This window comes from Crocuta crocuta, unplaced genomic scaffold, assembly GCF_008692635.1.
Source record: "Crocuta crocuta isolate KB4526 unplaced genomic scaffold, BGI_CrCroc_1.0 scaffold102, whole genome shotgun sequence".
Classification (NCBI taxonomy): domain Eukaryota; kingdom Metazoa; phylum Chordata; class Mammalia; order Carnivora; family Hyaenidae; genus Crocuta; species Crocuta crocuta.
Window position 1 is genome coordinate 2,452,155 of NW_027530019.1, and position 22,029 is coordinate 2,474,183.

The 22,029-nt window shown below is 44.7% G+C and overlaps 1 protein-coding gene across 1 annotated transcript in view; it reads left to right on the forward strand.

Annotated features, from left to right (window-relative positions):
• The first annotated feature begins 5,848 nt into the window (after positions 1 to 5,848).
• The window catches only part of MYO5C (myosin VC), a 104,610-nt gene continuing 88,429 nt past the window's right edge, over positions 5,849 to 22,029 (forward strand). Inside the window, exons 1-3 of the mRNA XM_077764387.1 lie at positions 5,849 to 6,040; positions 16,093 to 16,203; positions 21,388 to 21,553. Coding sequence (XP_077620513.1) covers positions 6,014 to 6,040; positions 16,093 to 16,203; positions 21,388 to 21,553 — 304 coding nt within the window. The 5' untranslated portion in view covers positions 5,849 to 6,013. The remainder of the gene's footprint in view (positions 6,041 to 16,092; positions 16,204 to 21,387; positions 21,554 to 22,029) is intronic.

A 22,029-nucleotide genomic window follows, 5' to 3' on the forward strand; every position in this document is an offset into this window, starting at 1 on the left:
AGTGGTTACTTAGGGCTGGGAGGAGTTGGGTCAAGGGGGAATCAAGGGGACGGAGTAGTAACTGAGGGGCATGGAATTTCTTTTTGAGATGATGAAACTTTTTTTGATTTTTTTTTAATGTTTATTTATTTTTGAGAGAAAGCATGAGCAGGGGAGGGACAGAGAGAAGGAAAGAGAATCCAAATCAGACTCCACACTTCCAGCACAAAGCCCAGTGTGGGGCTCAACCCCACAAACAGTGAGATCATGACCTGAGCCAAAGTCAGATGCTCAACCAACTGAGCCACCCCAGCACTGCGATGATGAAGCTTAAAATTAACTGTGGTGATAGTGTAATCTGTGAACCTACTAAAAACCACTGAATTGTATACTTTAAATGGATGAAGTGTATGGTATAGAAATTATATCTTTAAAAAAATTTATTTTTATTTTTATTTTTTAAATGTTTTATTTCTAGGAGACAGAGAGAGAGACAGCGTGAGCAGGGGAGGGTCAGAGAGAGAGGGAGTCACAGACTGAAACAGGCTCCAGGCTCTGAGCTGGCAGTCAGCACAGAGCCCGACGTGGGGCTCGAACCCACGAACCGCGAGATCATGACCTATGCGAAAGTCAGACGCTTAACCAACTAAGCCACCCAGGCGCCCCTTAAGTTTTATTTCTGAGAGAGAGAGACCATGAACAGCGGAGGGTCAGAGAGAGAGGGAGACACAGAATCTGAAACAGGCTCCAGGCTCTGAACTGGCTGTCAGCACAGACCCCGATGTGGGGCTCGAACCCACAAACCATGGAATCATGACCTGAGCCGAAGTCAGATGCTTAACTGACTGAGCCACCCAGGCGCCCCCAAAATTATATCTTAATGAAAACATTTTTAAGTAGACTTTTGACTTCTGGTATGGCAGACTGAGAGGCTCAGCAAATTCTCTCCTCAAAAAAAGCAGCAACAACAATGGACAAAAGTGTCAAAAACAATTTCAGGGCTCCTAAACAGCATTGACCAACAGCATACAACAAATTAGTGGTGTTTATTTGTTAAAAGCTACTGACATCTGAGTAAGAACAGCATTTGTCTGACAATCTTACCTGGGGCTGCTCCCATCACCCTCCCCTCACCCAGGTCCGGTAGCATGGTACTTCTCCCAGAGTCAGGCAAGCTATGAAAACCAGCAGCTTTTCCTTGAGAGGGGCTCACCGGATTTGGAATGGAGTGCAGTAAAATCCCTTACCTAGCAATAATGCTAGTGATTTCACAACTGTGAGGGAATACATTTCTGTTGTTACCCCATCTGCGGTACTTTGTTACAGCAGCCATAGAAAAGTAACACAGTATTAACCTGAAGTATCTGTGATGAATTTAGATGTATGTTTCCATCCCAAGAGGAACCATTAAAAAAATTAATTCAAGAAATACTGTTATTTTCAAGGTGGGAATTAAAATGATGCACACACACAAAAAAGCAAAACCAAAACCAAAAACCCCACCATCACCAAAACATAAGGAGAACCAGGAACAAAAAAGACACGAGCCATACAGAAAACAAAATGACAGTCATAATTCCAACCATATCAACAATCACATTAAATGTGAATGGATTAAGCACTTCTTTCACAGGGCAGAGATGTGAGGGATATTACAACATACTCCTCTGAGAAGTTAAAAACCTGACAATACCAAATGTGATGAAGATATAAAGCAACTGAAACTCATACATTGTTTATAGAAATAAGTTGATGCCAGGTGTTTGGATGGCTCAGTCTGTTAAGCAACCGACTTTGACCCAGGTGCTGATCTCGAGGTTCCTGAGTTCAAGCCCCACATCGGGCTCCGTGCTCTCAGTGCAGAGCCTGCATAAGGTCTTCCCTCTCCCCCTCTCTGCCCCTACCTTGTGTGTTCACGTGCTCACTCTTTCTCAAACATTCCAAAAAAAAAAAAAAAAAAAGAAAATTGAGGCAATTTTTTAAAAGTAACAGTATCTAGGGGTCAGCTCAGTCAGTAGAGCATGTGCCTCTTGATCTTGGGATTGCAAGTTCAAGCTCCACATTGGGTGTAGAGATTACTTAAAAATAAAAAACAAAAACAAAAAAGTCCTTATAAATATATATTTAAAAAAACCATTTACTAACGATATTAAGCATTGAATACCTAATGATTCAGCAGTTCTCCTTTTATATATCAATTTTAATATATGTGTTGCCAAAGCAAGCACTCCTTTTATATATCAAACAGGATGCATATATTTGTGCATTGAAAGACCTATGTAAAAATGTTTATAGCAGTGTTATTCATAATAGCCACAAAGTGAAATAACCCAGATATTTATCAATAGGAGAATGAATAAACAATAGAATATTTATATAATGGAATACTATATAGGAACAAAAAGTAGCAAACGTTAGCTATGTACAGCAGCATTGTTACATGTCATGTAAAAAGCCAAATGCAAAGATGTTACATAAATTATTTCATTTATAAAAAAACATCCAAAATAGGTAAAACTAACTTATGGTGATAGAAGTCATAACAGTGGTTACCATCAAGGGGTAACTGAAAGGGACATCAGAGGTTTGGGGATGTTAGAAATGTTCTATATCTGGATCTGGGTGGTGGTTACTTGGATGTGTTGATATGTTCTGTGTGTAAGAATATAGTAAGCTATACACTTATTATTTGCATACTTTGTTATTTTATTCAAAAAAAACTTTTATTTAAAAGGGCTCCTGGCTGGCTCAGTCGGTAGAGCATATGACTCGATCTTGGTTTGGGGGTTCAAGCCCCACGTTGGGGATAGAGATTACTTAATAAAAAATAAATAAAAATCTTAAATAAAAATTTTTATTTAAAGAAAAGAAGCAGTTAGACCTCTAGACCCGTCTTAACGCTGAGCAACCAGGTAACTGTTCCTACCCACATTATGCCTTTTCTTCTTTATGTTATTATTTTGGACAAGAGGTACAACACTGAATTCATCATAGTCCTACCACCGTTTTTGTGGCACCTACCACCGTTGGTCTGTGCCAGGGTCTTTAAAATTTTGTTGGTTCCTCTTTTTTCCTTTTTAAGTTTATTCATTTATTTTGAGAGAGAGAGAGAGACTACACGCACGCAAGTGGGAAAGGGGCAGAGAGAGAATCCCAACCAGGCTCTGCTGCCAGTGTGGAACCCAATTTGGGGCTTGAACTCACGAACCACTAGATCACAAACAACGCCAAAATTGGTCGCTTAATTGACTGAACTACTCAGGTGCCCCAGGTTCCTCTTTTTTCTTTATTCTCAACCTCATTTCCTTCAACTTCACAGATATTCACTCTCACATATTTAGTGACTCTGTAATTGTAATTTATCATCCATACTTTCATTTACATATACTTTTATCCATGAACAATATATTATTGTAGTTTTTGCTAGTTTTAAAATATATATAAAGACTTGTGCTGTACATCCATTCAACATGGCTTTTTACATCTCTCTGAGTCAATATAAGTAGGTCACATCCATTCTTGCTAGCAGCTATAGAGTGTTATACCATATGTATATACTATTTATTCATTCTCTTATTGATGGATATTGATGAATAGCTCCTTTGATATATAACTGTGTTGTGATGAAAATCTACTTAACTTTTTTATGTTTATGTGATAATTTATCTGCCTAAACCTATTTTTTATTTTTATAACTTTTTAATGTTTGTTTATTTTTGAGAGAGAGCTGGAGAGGGGCAGAGAGAGAGGGAGACACAGAATCTGAAGCAGGTTCCAGGCTCTGAGCTGTCAGCACACAGCCTGACACAGGGCTCGAACCCAAAACTGAGATCATGACCTGAGCTGAAGTTGGATGCCCAATCAACTGAGCCACCCAAGCGCTCCATGCCCAAACCTATTTTTAATAAATATTCTCAAATTGCTCTCTTAAATGGTATATTCGTATAGCTCCCATCAGTAGTGTGAGCAAAAAGTTATTTTCTCACATCCTACTTGATGTTTTTCAAACCAAATATTTTTGCCAATCCAGTAAGTATAAAGTATTATCTCTTTGTTTTCATCTGCATTTCTCTGGTTACTAATAAAGTTGACATCTCTTTATGTGCTAACCAGCCATTTGAGTGTTCCCACGTACAAACTGCCTATTATTTTCTTTTGTAAATTTTAAAAATTGGACTTAACTATCTTTTTAAAACCAATTTACAGTAGTTTCTTGTCTATTTTAGATGAATATTATACATATTAATCATTTGTTGGTTGTTAAGTTGCCAAGTTTATTTCCCAGTCTGTTGCCTTTCTTTTTGAATGGTGTTTTTCACTGAAAAGAAATCTTTCCTTTTGGTTACCTCAAATTCATCACTTTTTCTTTCTATGATTGTATATTAAGACATTCTTTCCTGGGGCGCCTGGGTGGCTCAGATGGGCCCATCTATTAAATACTCTTTTCTTAGCCTAAGTGTCCATCATCGGACGAATGGATCAAAAAGATGTGGTTTATCTATACCATGGAATACTACATGGCAATGAGAAACAATGAAATCTGGCCATGTGTAGCAACATGGATGGACCTTGAGGGTGTTATGCTGAGCGAAATAAGTCAGGCAGAGAAGGACAAATATCATATGTTTGCACGTATAGGAGGATTAGGAGGAACTTGACGGAGGAACAAGGGGGAGAAGAAGGGCGGAAATGGTGGGGGAAAGGGAGAGAGGCAAACCATGAGAGACTCTTGAATGCTGACAAAAACTGAGGACTGATGGATGTGGGGGGAGGGGGGGATGGGCATGGAGGAGGACACTTGTGGGGATGAGCACTGGGTGTTATGTGGAAACTAATTTGACAATCAACTATTTGTAAAAAAAAAATAAATAAAAATTAAAAAATAAAAATAAAAAAAGGAAAAATAAATAAATAAATAAATACTCTTTTCTTTCCCACTCTGATCCTTAAGGCCACAATATAATATGGGACCCTATTGATGGACTCCATTCCGTTCCATTATTCATTTATTCATTCCCATGCCAGCATCACACTGTTTTAATGTTGGCTTTGTGATATCCCTTAATACGTGGTGGGGCAAATCTCACTTCTTTGGTCCTTGTTTTGAAGATTGTCTTGTTATACCTGAATTTTACTTCATATAAGATATAGAATAATTGTACAATTTTTCAAAAGTTCTGCTAGGATTTTTATTTCAATTACAATAGGCTTATACATTACATTATTAATCTGGGTAGAATTGACACCTATATAGTATTAAATATTCCCATCCATGAAAATGGCATCTTCCCCTGTCCCCCGCCCTCCGCCCCAATTTATTCAGGCCTTCTTTTATGTCCTGGAAGAGAAATTTAAACATTTTTCTCCACAAAGGCCAAGCGCATTTCTGTTAGTGTAATCTCTGGACACTTTATATATTCATTGATGTCGTAAATATCTTATTTTCCATCTTTCTATCGTATTTTCTAAATGATTATTGCTCACATAAAGGAAAATTATTCATTTTATACTTGGTTTTGAATATGGTCACCGGGCTGAACGGTCTTACAAGTTTCCTTGGACTTTTCTATGGCAATGGTCATATCCGCTGCTCTTTCCAGTAAACACGCTGAGAACTAAGGAAACTAAAGAAACTAAAACTTGGACGGGAGCGCCTCGGAACACACCTGTTTCCTGCCTCCAAGAGCCAGCGAATCCTGGGCGGACGGCTCGGCACCCCCGCCAGGTGGACCCACTTGACCGCCGAGTACTGGCCGCGAGGAGGCTCGAGCCCTGCCCGCAGCCCCCGCCCCAGCCAATCGCCGCACGGACCCGCCAGGCTGCGCCGAAGGACCAATCCGCGACCTCTCTCCTCCCGAGGCCGCTGGCCCCCGGGAAGGCAGTCGTCGCGGGAAACCTTACCCCGCAAGGTGGCCCCGCGCTGATTTGCGACCCGGCCGCGCAGACAGTTACCTGCCCGGGCCTTGGAGCCGCGCACCCAGTCCCGGAGCCTCGCACCTTCGCGGCCCTCCAGCTGCTCGGGCCTCTCTCGCCCATGGCGGTGGCCGCGCTGTACACGCAGGTACCGAAGGGCGGGTGCGCGGGAGGGAAGATGGCAACGGCGCTAATGCTGACTGTACCTGGCGCCCAGGCCACACCTGTCACCTGGCGCGCTCGCCGCAGGGAGTTGACGCGGAGGGCCTGGGGATCGGGACACCAGAGGGCTCCGGCCCTAGTCTGCGAGGGAAGCGCCCCCGCCCCCCGGGAGCCTGGGTCCCCTCGGGACAGGAAGACCGGGTGCGAGGGGCTGCCTTCCCTGGCCGAATCTTCTCGGTGCCCCGGGATCGCGCGTCCGTCCCCACGTCCCGCGCCTCTCGCCCCGCTCTTCCTGAGCCACAGGTGGAGTCAGAGTTGCCCACGGGGACATAGAAGACTCAGTAATGGGCAAATACTAGTATCCGTAATTCTCCTGGCGCTCCTCAGAGTGCCCGTGAACAAGAAGCTTAGGACCGCAGTATTCAGGATGCATTCTAGAATTCTTGGGTCTTCAGAAATGCCTGCACGTGCATTTAAGTCCATCTGATGTCTGAAGCTCCAGCTGCCTGCGCATGTGGGGCAAGCTTCACCGGTGCTAGACGTTGAGGGCTTCTGTGAATCCAGGGATCATAGGGTCTTCACCTAACACTTGTAAGTTGCTTTACAATTTATAAAGCACCTTTCACATACACCCTGATTCTGGAAGTCACTCTAGAGAATTCCTCTGAAACTACCTCTTCCCCAGGGCCAGGGACTCCACAGTGTTCTGACACCCAAAACCTTCTGAGATGAGTTTGGCTAATTGTCTGGGTAAACAACAATTTGAGAGTGTTGGCCCTGTTGAAAAAAAAACCACACACCCAAACATTTGAATAGCCATAAAGTCAGACCGCTCACACCCCAGTGGAGTAAAATCTATGGTTCCCGCTAATCAAATGGATGAGACTAGAAAATGTCAATTTCCCCTAACACATGCCCTTGCTTTATATTTAAAAAGACGCCTTGCTGTAGATATAAGCGATAGTTGTAAATAATTGTTTCACAGTGGTTTAAGCACACTTTTTTCTTCTACTTTACTGAATTAGCAACACAAGTACAAACCATCCAAATGCCATTGTGCCCTCCAACACGTTTCCACTAACTAGACTTCTAAATGGCACTGTTTGAACCACGACTCTTCTAGAATGTCAGTGAGAATGTCAGCCATCATGTATCTGACAGGGCTTCTGACATCTTCAACTTACTGGAGGTGAAAGAAAATTTTGGCACAAAGTGATTCTTGGAAGATACTTTGGAGAACAGAAAATTGTTGATGATTAACCTATTTTAGGTAACATTTATTCCAGAAACAAAAATACACAAGTGTGAGCTTCCCTATCATCAAGTGCCTTACACTACAAATATTTTTAAATAGCAACTATATAGCAAGCATAATGTAGGAAAACTGGTATGCAAGAGTTTCCTAGAGAAGAGCTTGGATGGACAGACTGAGAATCCCAGAGCCAGAGGAGCCTTGATGCCCACTCCCACCCACCCATTTGGTGTCCAAGTAGGCACCTTTGTTGTGAGGCTGTCTCTTCCCTTCCAGGTGGTCAGTCAGTCCATGTTGTCAATTCCAGAGGCGGAAAGCTCCCTGCTTGTGTAACTGCCTGTTTAGGTTTTAGACAGCTTGCTGTGCTAAGAAGTTCTTTCATTTTTTTTTTAAGTTTATTTATGTATTTTGAGAAAGAGAGGGGGTGTGGGGGAGGGGGAGGGAGAATCCCAAGCAGCCTCCCTTCTGTCAGCACAGAGTCCCACATGGGGCTCAAAGCCACTGAACTGTGAAATCATGACCTGAGCTGAAATCAAGAGTTGGATGTTTAACTGCCTGAGCCACCCAGGCGCCCCATGTCAAGGAGTTTTTTTTCTTAAACTGAAATAAAATCTAAGCTCTCTCCTTTGCTTCCCTACCACTTCCCCCAACCCTCCCAAGTCCAGAGATCTAGCCATTTGTCCTAGAATGCTAGCATATGGGATTGACTTAAGTCAAAGTTTATGACTGGGACCCTTGGCCACCTTTTAAGCTTCAGAAATACTGCTTCTCTGCACAACCTTAGCCACACAGTGTTTTAAAATAACTTAAAACCCCTTTCTGCACCCTGGGGCAAATAGTGACTCTGCAGCAGGGTAAATGAGTGGACTGTCCATTCTGGAACCCCTGTGTGACAACCACACCCACCCACGATCTCCAAGCTACCTCATTCACTCACTATATACACTGCTGTTAACGTACCTCTCCCCTGTCTAATCTCCCCTCCTGCCTATGCCTTGAAGACAGGTATATTATCTCCCATAAAACATTTATTTAGCACTTTCTGTATATAAAACGTTGTGCTTGGGGGAGGTTAGAAAGATATTTTTTAAAGGATAGTCTTTCCTCTCAAGGAGTTTTCAAATCAGTGAGAAAGAGAAATGTAAAATAACTCAATCTACTGAAGCCCTGAGGACATGGAGGAGCCTGCTGGGTGGTAGAGGTGAGACGGAGAGGGTCGTGGCAGCCGAAGAGTTAGATCGGGGCTTCATACTCTGCGGAAGATTTTGAGTGGGAGAAGATAGGATCAGGGGCTGTGTTTTAGGAAGCTGGGTACGCCAGCAGTGACCATGGGACTCAGGTAGCTGGATTTTCAGGTCATCCTAAGTGTCTGGGAAAGAATTTGGGCTGCATTCTTGGACAGGGCCAAAGGAGGCAGAATCCAGGGAGCCTGTGGAGGTAGGTGATGATAAGACTGGACTGGGGAGAGGGAGGAGGCAAGGATAACTGTGGAGGTCAGAGTCTGGATGATGAGAGCAGGGGGTGCCGTTGACACAGGCACACCAGGAGGAGGAGATCTTAGGAAAGTCAGGAGGCAGACTTTGTCCCTGTAACGGTCGAGTTGGTGAAGGGGTTCCCAGCGGCCAGTGCCCTGGGCAGTTAGAGGCTGGTGGAGAGGTTGGGCCAAGAGTCTTCTGCCCGGAGGTAGTAGTTGAAGCCCAGGGAGTGAGAGCCTTGCCAAGGGAGAGAAGAGAGCCAAGGCAGGACACTGGGGAATAAAACTATTCAGAGGCCCAAGATGGAGGCCTCACAGGGAGGAGGAGTTGGGAGAACTGGCATGGGAGCCACAGAAAGAGAGGTTCTGAGAAAGAAGGGACTCCTGGGAGGAAGTATGGCGAGAGTAGCAGTAGCCGCCGGGACCAAGTGTAAAATGACCTGTCTCTTTCAAAAGCCGTTGGCAACATGCCTCAGAAATGTTGAGGGCATTTGAGCCAACAGTTCCATGATTTGAAATCTCGCTGAGAAAAACCGGTTTGGCCATTCACTGTTGGAGCCTCTCAGGAGACTCCTGTCACTCTCAGACTCATTGACCAGCCACAGGGTCCCACCTCTGCATCTCCCCACTGCCTGCCCACTCCTACCTCAGCTCACTCTGCAAATTTCCGGCCATCCCTTGGTGCGTTCCTGCTGCTGGTTCAGCACGATGTTCCTTGGCTCGCAGGGCTCCCTCTGCTTGAAATAACTGCTTTGTCCAGCAGTGCCTCACCTTCCAAATTCAATTTGAGCAGTGTCTCTTCTGAGAAATATTTACAGCCAGCTCCTCTAGGCACCGTGCATGTTGACTTGTCAACACTCGTTAACTGTCTCCCCCATTGACCAAGAGTTTCCAGAGAACAGGGAACAGTGGGGGCTCAAGAAACGTTTGATGTGTGCATGCATGCACGAATGAGGTTTTTCTGCTTTCAGAAAGAGCTGTGGCCCTGAAGAAGTTGATGATGGTTACTTGTATCTTGCAATCATGGAGCACTTCTTCTGTGCCAGATGCCATCCTCAGAACTTTATATGCCATCTTTCATTTAATCTGAATAAGCAGTGATATGTGTAGATGTTGTTATCCCAATTTTACAAATGGCTCAGGTTAAGTAAGTTGCCTAAGATTACACAGAAGTGGAGGAGGAGACTGGATTAAAAGCCTATTTAAAAAAATTTTTTTAATGTTTATTTATTTTTGAGAGAGAGAGAGAGCACGTGAGTGAGCATGAGTGGGGGAGGGGCAGAGAGAGAGAGAGGAAGACACAGAATCCAAAGAAGGCTCCAGGCTCCAGGCTGTCAGCACAGAGCCGGACACGGGGCTGGAACCCATGGACTGTGAGATTACGACCTGAGATGAAGTCAGAGTCAGACAGTTAACTGACTGGGCCACCCAGGTGCCCCAATAGCCTTTGTTCTTAACACCTCCCACTATCACAACTGTGGTTCAACCACCTTTATCATCTTCCTCCTCTTCAAGGGAGCTGACCTTCTTCCCATTCACACGGAGGATGCGTGCAAGTCCGTCCACTTCATAGTTGTATATTTGATACACATGTGTTTGGTTTTTTCATCTAAGATATTGGGCAAAGTGGTAAGTGGGCAGTAAGTCAGAGAGCTCTATGGCATGCCTCTAGACATCTTTCTTAAATTGTTCTGGCTCATTAATTGGGACTCAGATTATGACTGGGTTTAGCCACAGATTCACAAATTATGTTACACTTCAGTCACGTATTTCTCTTGCTTGTGCATAAGGAACTCACAAGACATCTGCAGGGAAGTTCTGCTAGAACCCAGATGTGCATGGTGAGAAGTATCTTGACTAGCAGTTCAAGATCTCTGTCTAAAATAAGGTCAAAGTTCAGTTTAATGGCTTTCCATTTGGCCAGTGTAAGAAGCTTTTAGCCTTCTATGTATCATTAATAACTTTGGAAAATTAGATATATCCATTGTATACCCATATATATATGCGTACATCAAAAGAGTTAAAAAAAAAAAAGATAAAGACTAAAATACCAAGTTTTGTCTTTAGTTGGTGCGACTAAACTACTGGGAATTTGAATTTTTGTTCAACAGATGTTTATGGTATGCTAACTATAGGGAAGTTACTGTGTTGGGTTCCAGGATTAAAGACAAGGCTCTTAAAGCTCAAATGCCGGTAAGGGGGGTGGGAAGTTACCCGAAAAACCTCTGTGTCCCTCTGGGAAGGGACAGGGAGAGCTCTAAAGAGGAAGCATCCAGTCCCGCCTGGGGTGGAAAACGACAGGGAAAGTGCCACCAAGGAGAGGAGATGTGAGCTGAATCTTAGTTTGCTCACTGGCCAGGAGAGGGGGAGTGCACCAGGGGTAGAGGGAACAGAGCCAAGGAAGAGCTTGGCATGTTCTAGAAACTGCTAGTGGATTGGGTGGCAGCTGGCAGTGGGTAGACTGAAGAGGGAAGGAAGCCTGAGGAAGAAAACTGGCTAGGACAGTTTTCCAGGCCTCGCTATTCTCAAAATCCATAAGGGGCGGGGGGCAGGGATTTTAAAGGTTCCATCTTGCTGGGCCCCACCCATGGAAATTCTGATTCAGGGCCACATCCAGCACCTGATGTTCATTTGGTTGTTGGGGGTGAGGGTAGGGAAGGGAGCCCACCACTGTCCCAGGTTTCTGATTTGAGGGACAAGAGATCTGAGGAGGAGTGGGTTTGGGACATACTGGTCATTAGAGCTTAGAATTTATGAGTGTTTGAGGACATGTAGGGGCTGATGTCTGGGAGGCCACTGGAAATGTGGTCTGGACCTGTGGAGAGATCGCAGCTGGAGACGTCACATTCACAGGTGCCAGCCAGGGCAGTCCCTGAAGCCGTGGGAGTGGAGGACACTCTCTAGAGAAAGCCTATCAAGAGGAGGGGCTGGGAAGGACACTGGGAAACAGAGGGGAGGCTGGGGGGCCTGGGAAGGGCCTGGAGGGATGAGGGAGGGGCAGGGAAGGGAGCATAGCATCACTGCCCTGACCTGGCTGACCAAGAAGTAGAGACTCCTTCACAGTCCTGGGAGCTGCTAGGAAAGAAACGTGTGACATTCCCTATTCCGTGTAAAGTCTTCAAGCCCATTTTGTGGCTGACATCAGCTGATGCCGTCAAATAGGCAGGCAACATGAGAAGATGCCCTCTCCTCTCATCTGAGCATGTAGGGTGGGGTATTCAGATGTTCCTGAGGGCATATCACTTCCTAAGGGTGATGCTCCTAAGTCTTTGCCTCATTGTCGAGCCTCTCTTGGCTTGGAAATCGAGGTACAGCATGATTTCCCTCTGTGGGAGGGTATTTGCAGGAAGGGCGTGGGAGGCTGGCACCTCTGCTCTGTGGCCCCGCTGCAGGCCTGTCCCTCCAGGGCTTGGCAGGCAGTCTGGGTCCGGAGGCTCCTGCTCCACAGGAAGGAGTCACACCGGGGAGGTCACATGAGAGCTAGTCACGGTGTTTGCACAGAATGCGTTTGTTTGTCTAAATTCTGCAAAGTGAGCTCTTCCTCACTGTTGAAGCACTGCCTTGTGGGTCGAGGAATGTGAGGGAGAAGGGAGGGACCCAGTGGGTGTAACTGACATGTAACTGGGTAAACTTTGTCATGTTTACTTACCAGGCTGGGTTGCAGCAGGGCCCTAGGTGACAGGCAGCACTGCTGGCAGAGGCACCAAGCCTGGAAGGTGTGGGTGGCCTGGGGGGGTCGGGGCTGACGAGGCCATTTGTATACATCCCTCAAGAGAAGCCAGTGCTCGGTTCCATACGTATCCGAATACAGCCTACCATGGAATCCTGCTTTGGGCTGAAACGAACCAGCCTGTGCGCTCTCAAGTAGATGGTTGCCTGTTGAGAGTTCAAGATTATTTTCAGAACCAGACTCATTTAATTAACAAGCAGTTCAAAGTAGGATTTGCAGGCCCTGGCATCATGGAGTCCCAGCTTTTGAGACTTTGTGTGGTGTTTGATGAGCTACTAACCTCTTTGGGGTCAGTAATACAAAAGGCTTGGATTGGCTTTGGTGACCTTAACATTACTTCTCAGAAGTCCCAGCTTCTATGACCAGGATCTCAGGGACCTCAGGTGCAACCCCCAGCTGGGATCCTCCTGAGAATGCCTCCACTTTAACCTGCTTCACGGAGCAGGCCACCACCATTTCACTTGAAGTCAGCTTTCTTTGGCTTTAAAAAGAACTTTAACAACCAACCTGGAGCAGGAGATCTCCCAGGACCCTAAATCTAGGACCTAAAATTCTATCGTGGCCTGTTCTTGATACATTGGGATGTTCCATTAATGAGTTCAGCTTTATGAGGTTAGCCATAAATGTTGTTGATAGCAGACTGAGGTAGAACATGGTAGCCCAAGGCAACAAGTATGTGTGGAGTGTGTGTGGATGTGTCTGTTTGTTTATGAGGCTTCTATCCACCTACCTGCATAGATGTGTATACCTAAGTGTGTATCATTGCCCTGAGGTCATTCTTCCATTTTCTCTGTCTGTGTCTAAAATCTTACCCATAGCTCTCTCTCAGCTACCTGTCAAGAATTAAAACAACCCGTATGACTTAGGGACTCATGCTTGATCCCCAGCCAATGAAGTATATATTTTTCTTTGCTTAAGAAAGGCAATTAGTATTAACTAATAGGTATACACATGTGCTCCTTAATCAACTTTGTCCTAGTCTAGGACTGGCATTCTGAAACTTGTTTTATGCTTTTCTTTATTTCCTCCAACAGCATATGAAAATTTTAAGCATACAGTAAAGTTGAAGGGGCTTTATAGTGGATCTGTCCTACCACCTAGATTCTACCATGAACGTTTTACCATATTTGTTGTATTACATGTCTGTCCTTCTCTGTATCCCTCTCTCCAGCCCTCGGACCATCTTATTTTTTGAAACATCTTAGAGTAAACTGCATATTTCAGTACGTGTCATTCTAAATATTTTAGTATGTCTATTGCTAAGAGTTTCGTATTTATTTGGCTCTTTGTGTAAACTTTTCAGACAATGAAATACCAGTCTCATGTCTGTGTTCAGTGATGTTTGAAAAGTGCTTACCACCCATGTAACTCAAACCCTCTCAATGTTACCATTACCTCCAGAACATTGTCATGAGAGCCTTCCCACTCATTCCCAAGCTCTACCTACCCCCAGAGGCAACTACTTTTCCTAAATTTTCCCCACCTTATATTAGTTTTCCCTGTTCTAGCAGTTGATTTAAAGTAATTCATACATGGGGGCGCCTGGGTGGCTCAGCGGGTTAAGCATCCGACTCTTGATTTCGTCTCAGGTCATGATCTTACTCACAGTTGTGAGATGGAGCCTGTGTCGGGCTCCAGTCTGGGCGTGGAGCCTGCTTAAGATTTTCTCTGTCCCTCTGCCCCTCCACCACTTGTGCTCACCTGCACATGCTCACTCTCTCTGAAAAAATAAAGGTCGGGGGGGGGATATATACACAGTGTATTCATTTGTGTAATGCTTCTGTGATTCAGCCTAATGTTTTGGAGATTCATTCATGCCCTTGCTTGTATCAGTAGTTGATTCTTTTTTTTGGTAAGTAGCAGTCCATTGTATGAATATACCACAGTTTTGTCTCTTAATTCATTCTCATATTAATAGACATCTGGTCTGTTTCCAGGTTTTGGTTATTATGAATAAAGTTACTATGAACATTTATTTATGTACCATTCTTTTTGTGGACATATATATTGACATTTGCTTTTAAAGATTGTTTATTCTGATTATAAAAGTAATACATGCAAATTGTAGAAAACACATAGAACTATAATAAGGAAAATTAAAATGTCATAATTGTATTGCTCAGAATCTTTTTATAACTGAAAACTCATAAGGTACAGTCTCTCAAGAGGAAGGAATATTTCTTCATGGTCAACAGGCATCAGTAGACCACAGGCCCAATGAGCAGAAAGATGCAAATATACACATATGCACACACAGCTCCAGGTTAGAGGCTGGCTGGGTTAGTAGGGAGACTGAGATGACCACTGGGGAAGACCTTTGCCTCTGGTTAACTCACCACATACACACAATAGATGCTTAGCAAGTGTTTGGTGAATGACCGAGTGAATGAATGGATGAACAAACAGAAGAACAGCCCACTGAAGGAGAATGTGAGATGCGGGGTCCGGGTGATTGCTACAGATGGGAGAGAAAGGAATTAATTAACTACGACAGCTGCAGTTTCCAGACAGGGCAGCCACCTCGTCTTCCTCTTGAGCAGCATTCAGGTGTCCTGGTGAGTTCTGGAGAGAGAGACGGCCCCTCATCAGCGTGTGAGTGTGAATATTAGACATGTGGGTTAGTCTGCTAGGGCTGCCTTAACAGTATGCCATGGACTAGGTGTTTAAACAACAGATGCCCATTTTCTCACAGTTCTGGAGGCTGAGAAGTCCAAGGGTGCAGCCACCTGCTTCTCACCTTGTACTCATATGGCCTTTTTTTGGTGCATGCAGGTAAGAGAGAGAACATGCATGTGAACTCTCTGGTGTCTCTTCTTACAAGGACACTTATCCCATCATCAGATTAGGGCCTTAGGACCTCATTTAACCTTCACTCCCTCTTACAGACCCTGTCTCCAAATTCAGTCCCACTGAAGATTCGGGCTTCACATAAGAATTTGGGGCAGGCCTAGGGGTGGGGGGGACGCGATTCAGTACATAGCAGTGTGGCTCTGCCTAAAGACTTGTCCACCAGCACGGAGCCGGGTGCCCCCACAGCTATGTCTAGACTTCCATCCTTCCCACAGCAGGAATCCTTGTGGACCAGGGCTGAAGTACCACTGCTGTGACACTTCCATAGCATCTGGCAGAGGGCTTTCGGCTATACAGTCTAATTTAACCTCACAGTAAACCTGTGAAGTAGCTACTGTACCCATTTTGTGGATGAGAGAAAGTTGGTCTAAGAAGTAATGTGTCTGGCCCAGAGCCCCACAGTTGATCCGTGGTGAACCAAATCCCTCTGCTTGCAGACAGTGCTCAGAGCTTCCCATTAAGGGACTCATGATTTCCCTTCCATTCCCAGGCTTTCCATTTCCAAGGCATATGTAGGAGGCTTTGGGAATTCTGTTGCCTGTAAAAGGAAGCAGCCAGGCCTGGTGCATTGCAGACACACTACAGATTACCTCAGAAGCAAAAATTAGGTAAAATATTCCTAATGAAGGAACTGAGTGGACAGAAAGAAATCTCCTTGAGTCTAATTATCTCATGATCTGTGTTTTTGTTTTCCACGCTCTGAAATTAAGCCTGTTTCATTCTGTTGGTCAGTACAACAGGGTGTGGATTCCTGATCCTGAAGAAGTTTGGAAGTCTGCTGAAATAGCAAAAGACTACAGAGTTGGTGACAAAGTCCTGAGACTTTTGTTGGAGGATGGAACGGTGAGGGTCTTGGCTGGCCGCGGCTGCCACAATGTATGAAGGGTAACTGGGCTGTGTGTGGAGGGGGCACGGCCCCTTGTGAGCAGCCTGGAGAGGGCACATTGAGGGGGGGCCATCCTGGTGCTGTGGGTCCACTCCTGTTTGTACCACACCCCCCAGCCCCACACACTGCCCTCATGAAGGCATCGAGTGCTCTGTGCTGCATCCCCTGGCATCCAGCATGGCTGGGAGAACACTGGAAAAATGATTCACCGTTTTGTTTAATGTTATTTTATTTTGGAGATGGAGAGAGAGCGAGCATATGCATGAGCAGAGAAAAGAGGACAGAAGATTCGAAGCAGGCTCTACACTGACAGCAGTGAGCCCCGTCAGGGCTCAAACTCAAGAACCATAAGATCATGACCTGAGCCGAAGTCAGACACTCAACTGACTGAGCCACCCAAGCACCCCAGTAATTCACCATTTCAGTTTCATGGGTTTCAGGATAGACAATGAGTAAAGATGGGGAACTTGGAGAAAAGAAGTTGGAGCCCAAGGCATCAACCAGTAGAGAAAAACCTCAAGGTGGGAAGAGGAAGAGAAGTAGAGGGTGGCGTGGGAGGAGAACAGAAGGAGGGAAAGTCCATCCATGAGTGGATAGAAACAGGTAAGAATTGGGAGCTCCAGGACAGCGTGTGGAAGGGAAGTGACGGGAGATGAGACGAGAGGATAGGAATGCCCAGTTTTGTGTGATATTGTGAGGAGCCTGTCAGCGCTGGTTCCTGTGCTGCAGTGCGCCTGTGATCAGGCCCTCTCGGAGGCTGGCTATGTCTTGATTACCAGCTTCTGCAGATCTGACCATTCCTTTAAGTATCATGACCTGTCCTTTGCCCTCATAGCCATAATGACATCCCACTAGATCCGTTGCTAGGGTGACCTTACTTTTTAGAGTTAACTACCCAAATATAGAGCTGGACAAAGGATTTGTGTCAGAGTTGGTCCGGGGAATATCATAGGAGTATTAAAATGCTGGAATTTGTGAGTCATGCCCATGGTTTCTATAGAAACAAGACACTCTTGGGACATCTGGGTGGCTCAGTCGGTTGAGCGTCCAACTTCAGCTTAGGTCATAATCTCTCGGTTTGTGAGTTTGAGCCCCACATGGTGCTCACTGCTGTCAGCACAGAGCCCGCTTCAGATCCTTTGTCCCCCTCTTTCTTCCCCTGCCTCGCGTGTGCTCTCTTTCTCTCAAAAATAAACAAACATTAAAAAAAAAATACCCAGGACATTCTATTTCCAGTCAGACTGTCCTGGATTTGGGAGTGATCTCCTGAGATCCCAGGTAGGAAGATGAGCAGAGCAACTAAAGACATTTCTTCAAGAACCGTATTATCTGGATTCAAAGGCTCGAGGGCCACTTGCTAAGTTTGTGACCCTGAGCTTCTGGGTTTCCTATATGCAAATTGGAGTTAATAACAGCAGTACCTCACAGGGTTGCTGAAGATCAAACAAGATGATCCATGTGTACGGATGGGAGAGAGACGCAGACAGAGGACGCTGCTACTCCCACCTAGCTGGCCCTTCCCTACCAGTAGCTTCTTGTGGCCTTGTCCAGCGCTGCCTGCATGCACTCTAGCTTCTCCTGAGGGATCAGGTGTCTCTGGGGAGAAAAATCTCAGATTGCAGCTGCAGTGGCAGTTTTAGTAAAGTCAACAGGGCTTCAGGTAGCGACATTCCTGGCCCTGAACCCCAGCCCAGGAGAGGCAGGTAAGAGGGCAGGCAGCCAGACAGCTCCTTAGCTTTACAAAGCCTGCTTTGTGTAGGAAAATGTCACCTCTGCCTTCAGCTGTTAATCTAATGTTCTTTCTGTTTTCTCCCCTCCCCCAAGGACTCTTCTGATTTTCTTTCTCTGTCTCTTTCATACATCACAGACACACACACCTGCACAGGCTGAACTAGAAAAGGAGGTAAAACAGATAACAGAAAAACTCAAGGAAAGAAAAACTATATATGAGCAGCAATTTATTTTACTCTCAAAATAAAAGTCTATAGATTAAGAATATCCGGCTTAGGGGCGCCTGGGTGGCTTAGTTGGTTAAGTGTCCGACTTTCGCTTAGGTCATGATCTCACGGTTCGTGGGTTCGAGCCCCGCGTCGGGCTCTGTGCTGACTGCCAGCACAGAGCCTGGAGCCTGTTTCGGAGTCTGTGTCTCCCTCTCTCTCTGACCCTCCCCTGCTCACGCTGTCTCTCTCTCTCCTAGAAATAAATAAAAATATATATATATTAAAAAAAAGAATATCCGGCTTAACTGAACCCCTATCTTATAACAGTCACAAAAATTAACTCAACGTGGATTAACAACTTAAATGTAAGACCTGAAAGCACAACACTCCTAGAAGAAAACAGGAATAAAGTTCCTTGACATAAGTCTTGGTGATTTTTTGCATTTGACACCTAGAGCACAAGCAACAAAATACAAAATAAGTAGATGTGACTACAGCAAAGTGAAAAGATAACCTACAGAAGGGGAAAAAGTATTTGCAGATCCTATATCTGATAAGGGGGTAATATTCAAAATATATAAATAATTCTTACAACTCAATAGCAAAAACAAAAACAACAAAAATGAAAACAAAACTCAAGAAAAAAAGGGTAAAAGACCTGAACAGACATTTTTTCTGAAGAAGATATATAATGATGGCCAACAGACACTTGGAAAGGTTTTCAACATCACTAGTCATCAGGAAAATGCAAATCAAAACCATCATGAATATCACTTCACTCCTATTAGAATGGCCATCATCAAAAAGACAGAAAGTAGGGTGCCTGGTTGGCTCAGTCGGTTAAGCATCCGACTCTTGATTTCAGTTTAGGTCATGATTTCACATTTCATGGGATTGCTCCCTGCATCAGGCTCTGCACTGACAACATGGAGCCTGCTCGGGATTCTCTCTTCTCCCTCTCTCTGCCCCTCCCACATTCTCTCTCTCTCTCTAATAAATAAACTTTTTTTTTTTTAAAAAAAGGACAAAATAACAAATGCTGGTGTGGATGTGGAGAAAAGGGAGACCTGTGTCTATTGGTGGGATTGTAAATTGTACAGTCATTATGAAAACCAGTAAGGAAAAGCCTCAAAGTTTTTTTTAAGTTTACTTATTTATTTTGAGAGACCTAGAGCATGATTGGGTGGGGGGGGCGGGGGGGGGAGGGTATAGAATCCCAAGCAGTCTCTGAGCCCAAGATGGAGTTCAATCCCACGAACCATAAGATCATGACCTGAACTGAAATCAAGTCAGATGCTCAACCCACTGAGCTACCCAGGCACCCTGAACTCTCAAAAACTTCAAAATAGAACTACCATATGATTCATATATCTCTAGGAATATATCCAAAGGAAACAGAAGCACTAACTCAAAAAGATAGCTGCACCCCATGTTTATAGAGCATTATTCACAATAATCAAGATGTGGAAACAACTTAATTGTTCATCAGCAGATAAGTGGATAAAAAAGTTGTGTATATGCAGCACCTGGGTGGCTCAGTTGGTTGAGCATCTGACTCTTGGTATCAGCTCAAATGATGGTCTCACAGTTTGTGAGTTCAAGATCTGCATTGGGCTCTGTACTGTCAGCACAGACAGAGGGATTCTCTCTCTCTCCCTGTCTCTGCTCCCCCTCACCTCAGAATAAATAAATAAACTTAAAAAGATACAAACCTCTGGTTATAAGATAAATTCCAGGACTATAATGTACAACATGATGACTGTGGCTATACTACTAGGAAAATTAAATCTTGAGAATTCTCATCACAGAAGATTTTTTTCTTTTCTCCCTTTATTATTACATCTTTATGAAATGATGGATGTGAGCTGAACCTACTGTGGTAATCATTTCACAGTCTATATAAATCAAACCATTATGATTTATACCTTAAAATTTTATAGTGTTATATGTTAATTATTTCTCAAGAAAATAGGGAAAAACAATATTCTGCCTGGGGCACGTCCACAAATACATTTTCACTGAAAATGGAGCAGACAGCTGTCATGGTCCAATCCAGTTCGCCTGGATTGCCCTGAGCGACTCTCCAAACAGACCAACCAACTAACCAGCAAACCAAATCCTCTCAGTGTTGATAGGAGGCATTAAGATACAGGCTTCAGAGCCAAACAGATCTATACTGTGTGACCTTGGACAAGAAGCTTAACTTCTCTGAAGCTGTCTCCTTAGCTGTTAATTAGGGTAGTCATGTCCTCCTTGGAAGACAATTTTGAGGCATGCACACTACATGGGATAGGGTCTGCACAGTGGGCACTTGTGAGGGGACAGCCAGGTCACCTTGTGGAGCTGATTCAAGACCAGGTATCAGAAAGAAGGCAGCCTGGGAAGGGGGAAGGAAAACAAGCTTGCTGGATGACCTTGCTCAAGTCACTTCCTGAAGCTGTGAAATGAACATAAAGGAGGTTAGAACAGGTGATCATAAGGTTCCATGATTCTCTGTCATTTGGAGCCCAGTCGCCTGTGGTGTTAACACCACTAGACTTGCTAACCTCTCCCTTCTACTCAGGCAGCTACTTTAGGAATGCTAGGTGAAATCCAGCAGAGGAGAGACCATCCCCAACAAGTTACTGAGCCCAGGGCTGATGGGAACAGGCAGCCTTACAAGGGGGGCATGAGCCCCCAGACTGGAGTCACAAGCACATGGATTCTCTCAAAGAGCCACCACCACTCACAAGGGCTCCTTCAGACACTTCTCACCACCCAGCAGAGCCCTGTTTTCAAACAAAAACTTCTGTGCCTCTCAACACCTAAACTGCATACAAGTGGCACCCCTGTGGTAGCAATGAGGATGGTATGCTCAAGTCCCTGCCCACACGGCTTTCCTGCACCTCTCATGGAGGCTTCAATGAGGGCCTGTAGCTCTGAGAACCCCTGGTCTGGTCCAGCCAGTCTTTTCACAGAGGAGAGAAAAGGGGTCCAGAAAGAGTGAGTGACTTGCCCCAGGGCACAGCGCCAATACCCTGGTCCCCTGACTCCCATTTTCCTAGAGACAGCCATGGAAAGTATTTCTCATTGCTACACATAAGATTGCTTTTCAGTGTCAGGGATCACTCCAAATGCAGGGTAGATAAGACAGAGGATGGGAGTTCAACAGAAACCAGGAATCTTTTACTTCCTGAACTTTAATTTCATCTTTGTCCACAGGAGCTGGATTATTCCATTGATGCAGAATCTCTCCCTCCACTTCGGAATCCTGACATTCTCGTGGGTGAGAATGACCTCACGGCCCTCAGCTATCTCCACGAGCCCGCGGTGCTCCACAATCTCAGAATCCGCTTTGCAGAATCCAAACTCATTTACACCTACAGTGGTAAGGAGAGCAATTCAAGGAGAGCAGGAGTGACCCGGAAACACGATGCTTGCTGTCTAGGGTGTCATGAGGACATATTATATCATGTTTATGTTAGAAATGTTGACTTCTGCCAAAATGTGTACTCATTTTGTACAGCTACACCTTTGCCCACATTTCTAATAAGCATAGACATTTGATCTTCAAGAGTCTGTTGTCAACAGAATTGTCTACAGGTGGGGAGAATCTTCAGCAAGAATTGATATCAGACTCCCCAGAAAAATATATCTGGATAAAGCTTGTGTTTGAGTTTCTAATTGGATTTGATACATTTATTGCTTATTTGGGGCAATGATGTTATCATATATATATATTGAGAATTGCAAAACCTTTCAGTTTTAGGGCATTCCCATCTGTCATTTCATTCAGCTCTGAGAGTAGCCCAGAAATGTGGGTGGCATCTTCAGATGCACTGAGATTCAGAGCATTGAGTGACC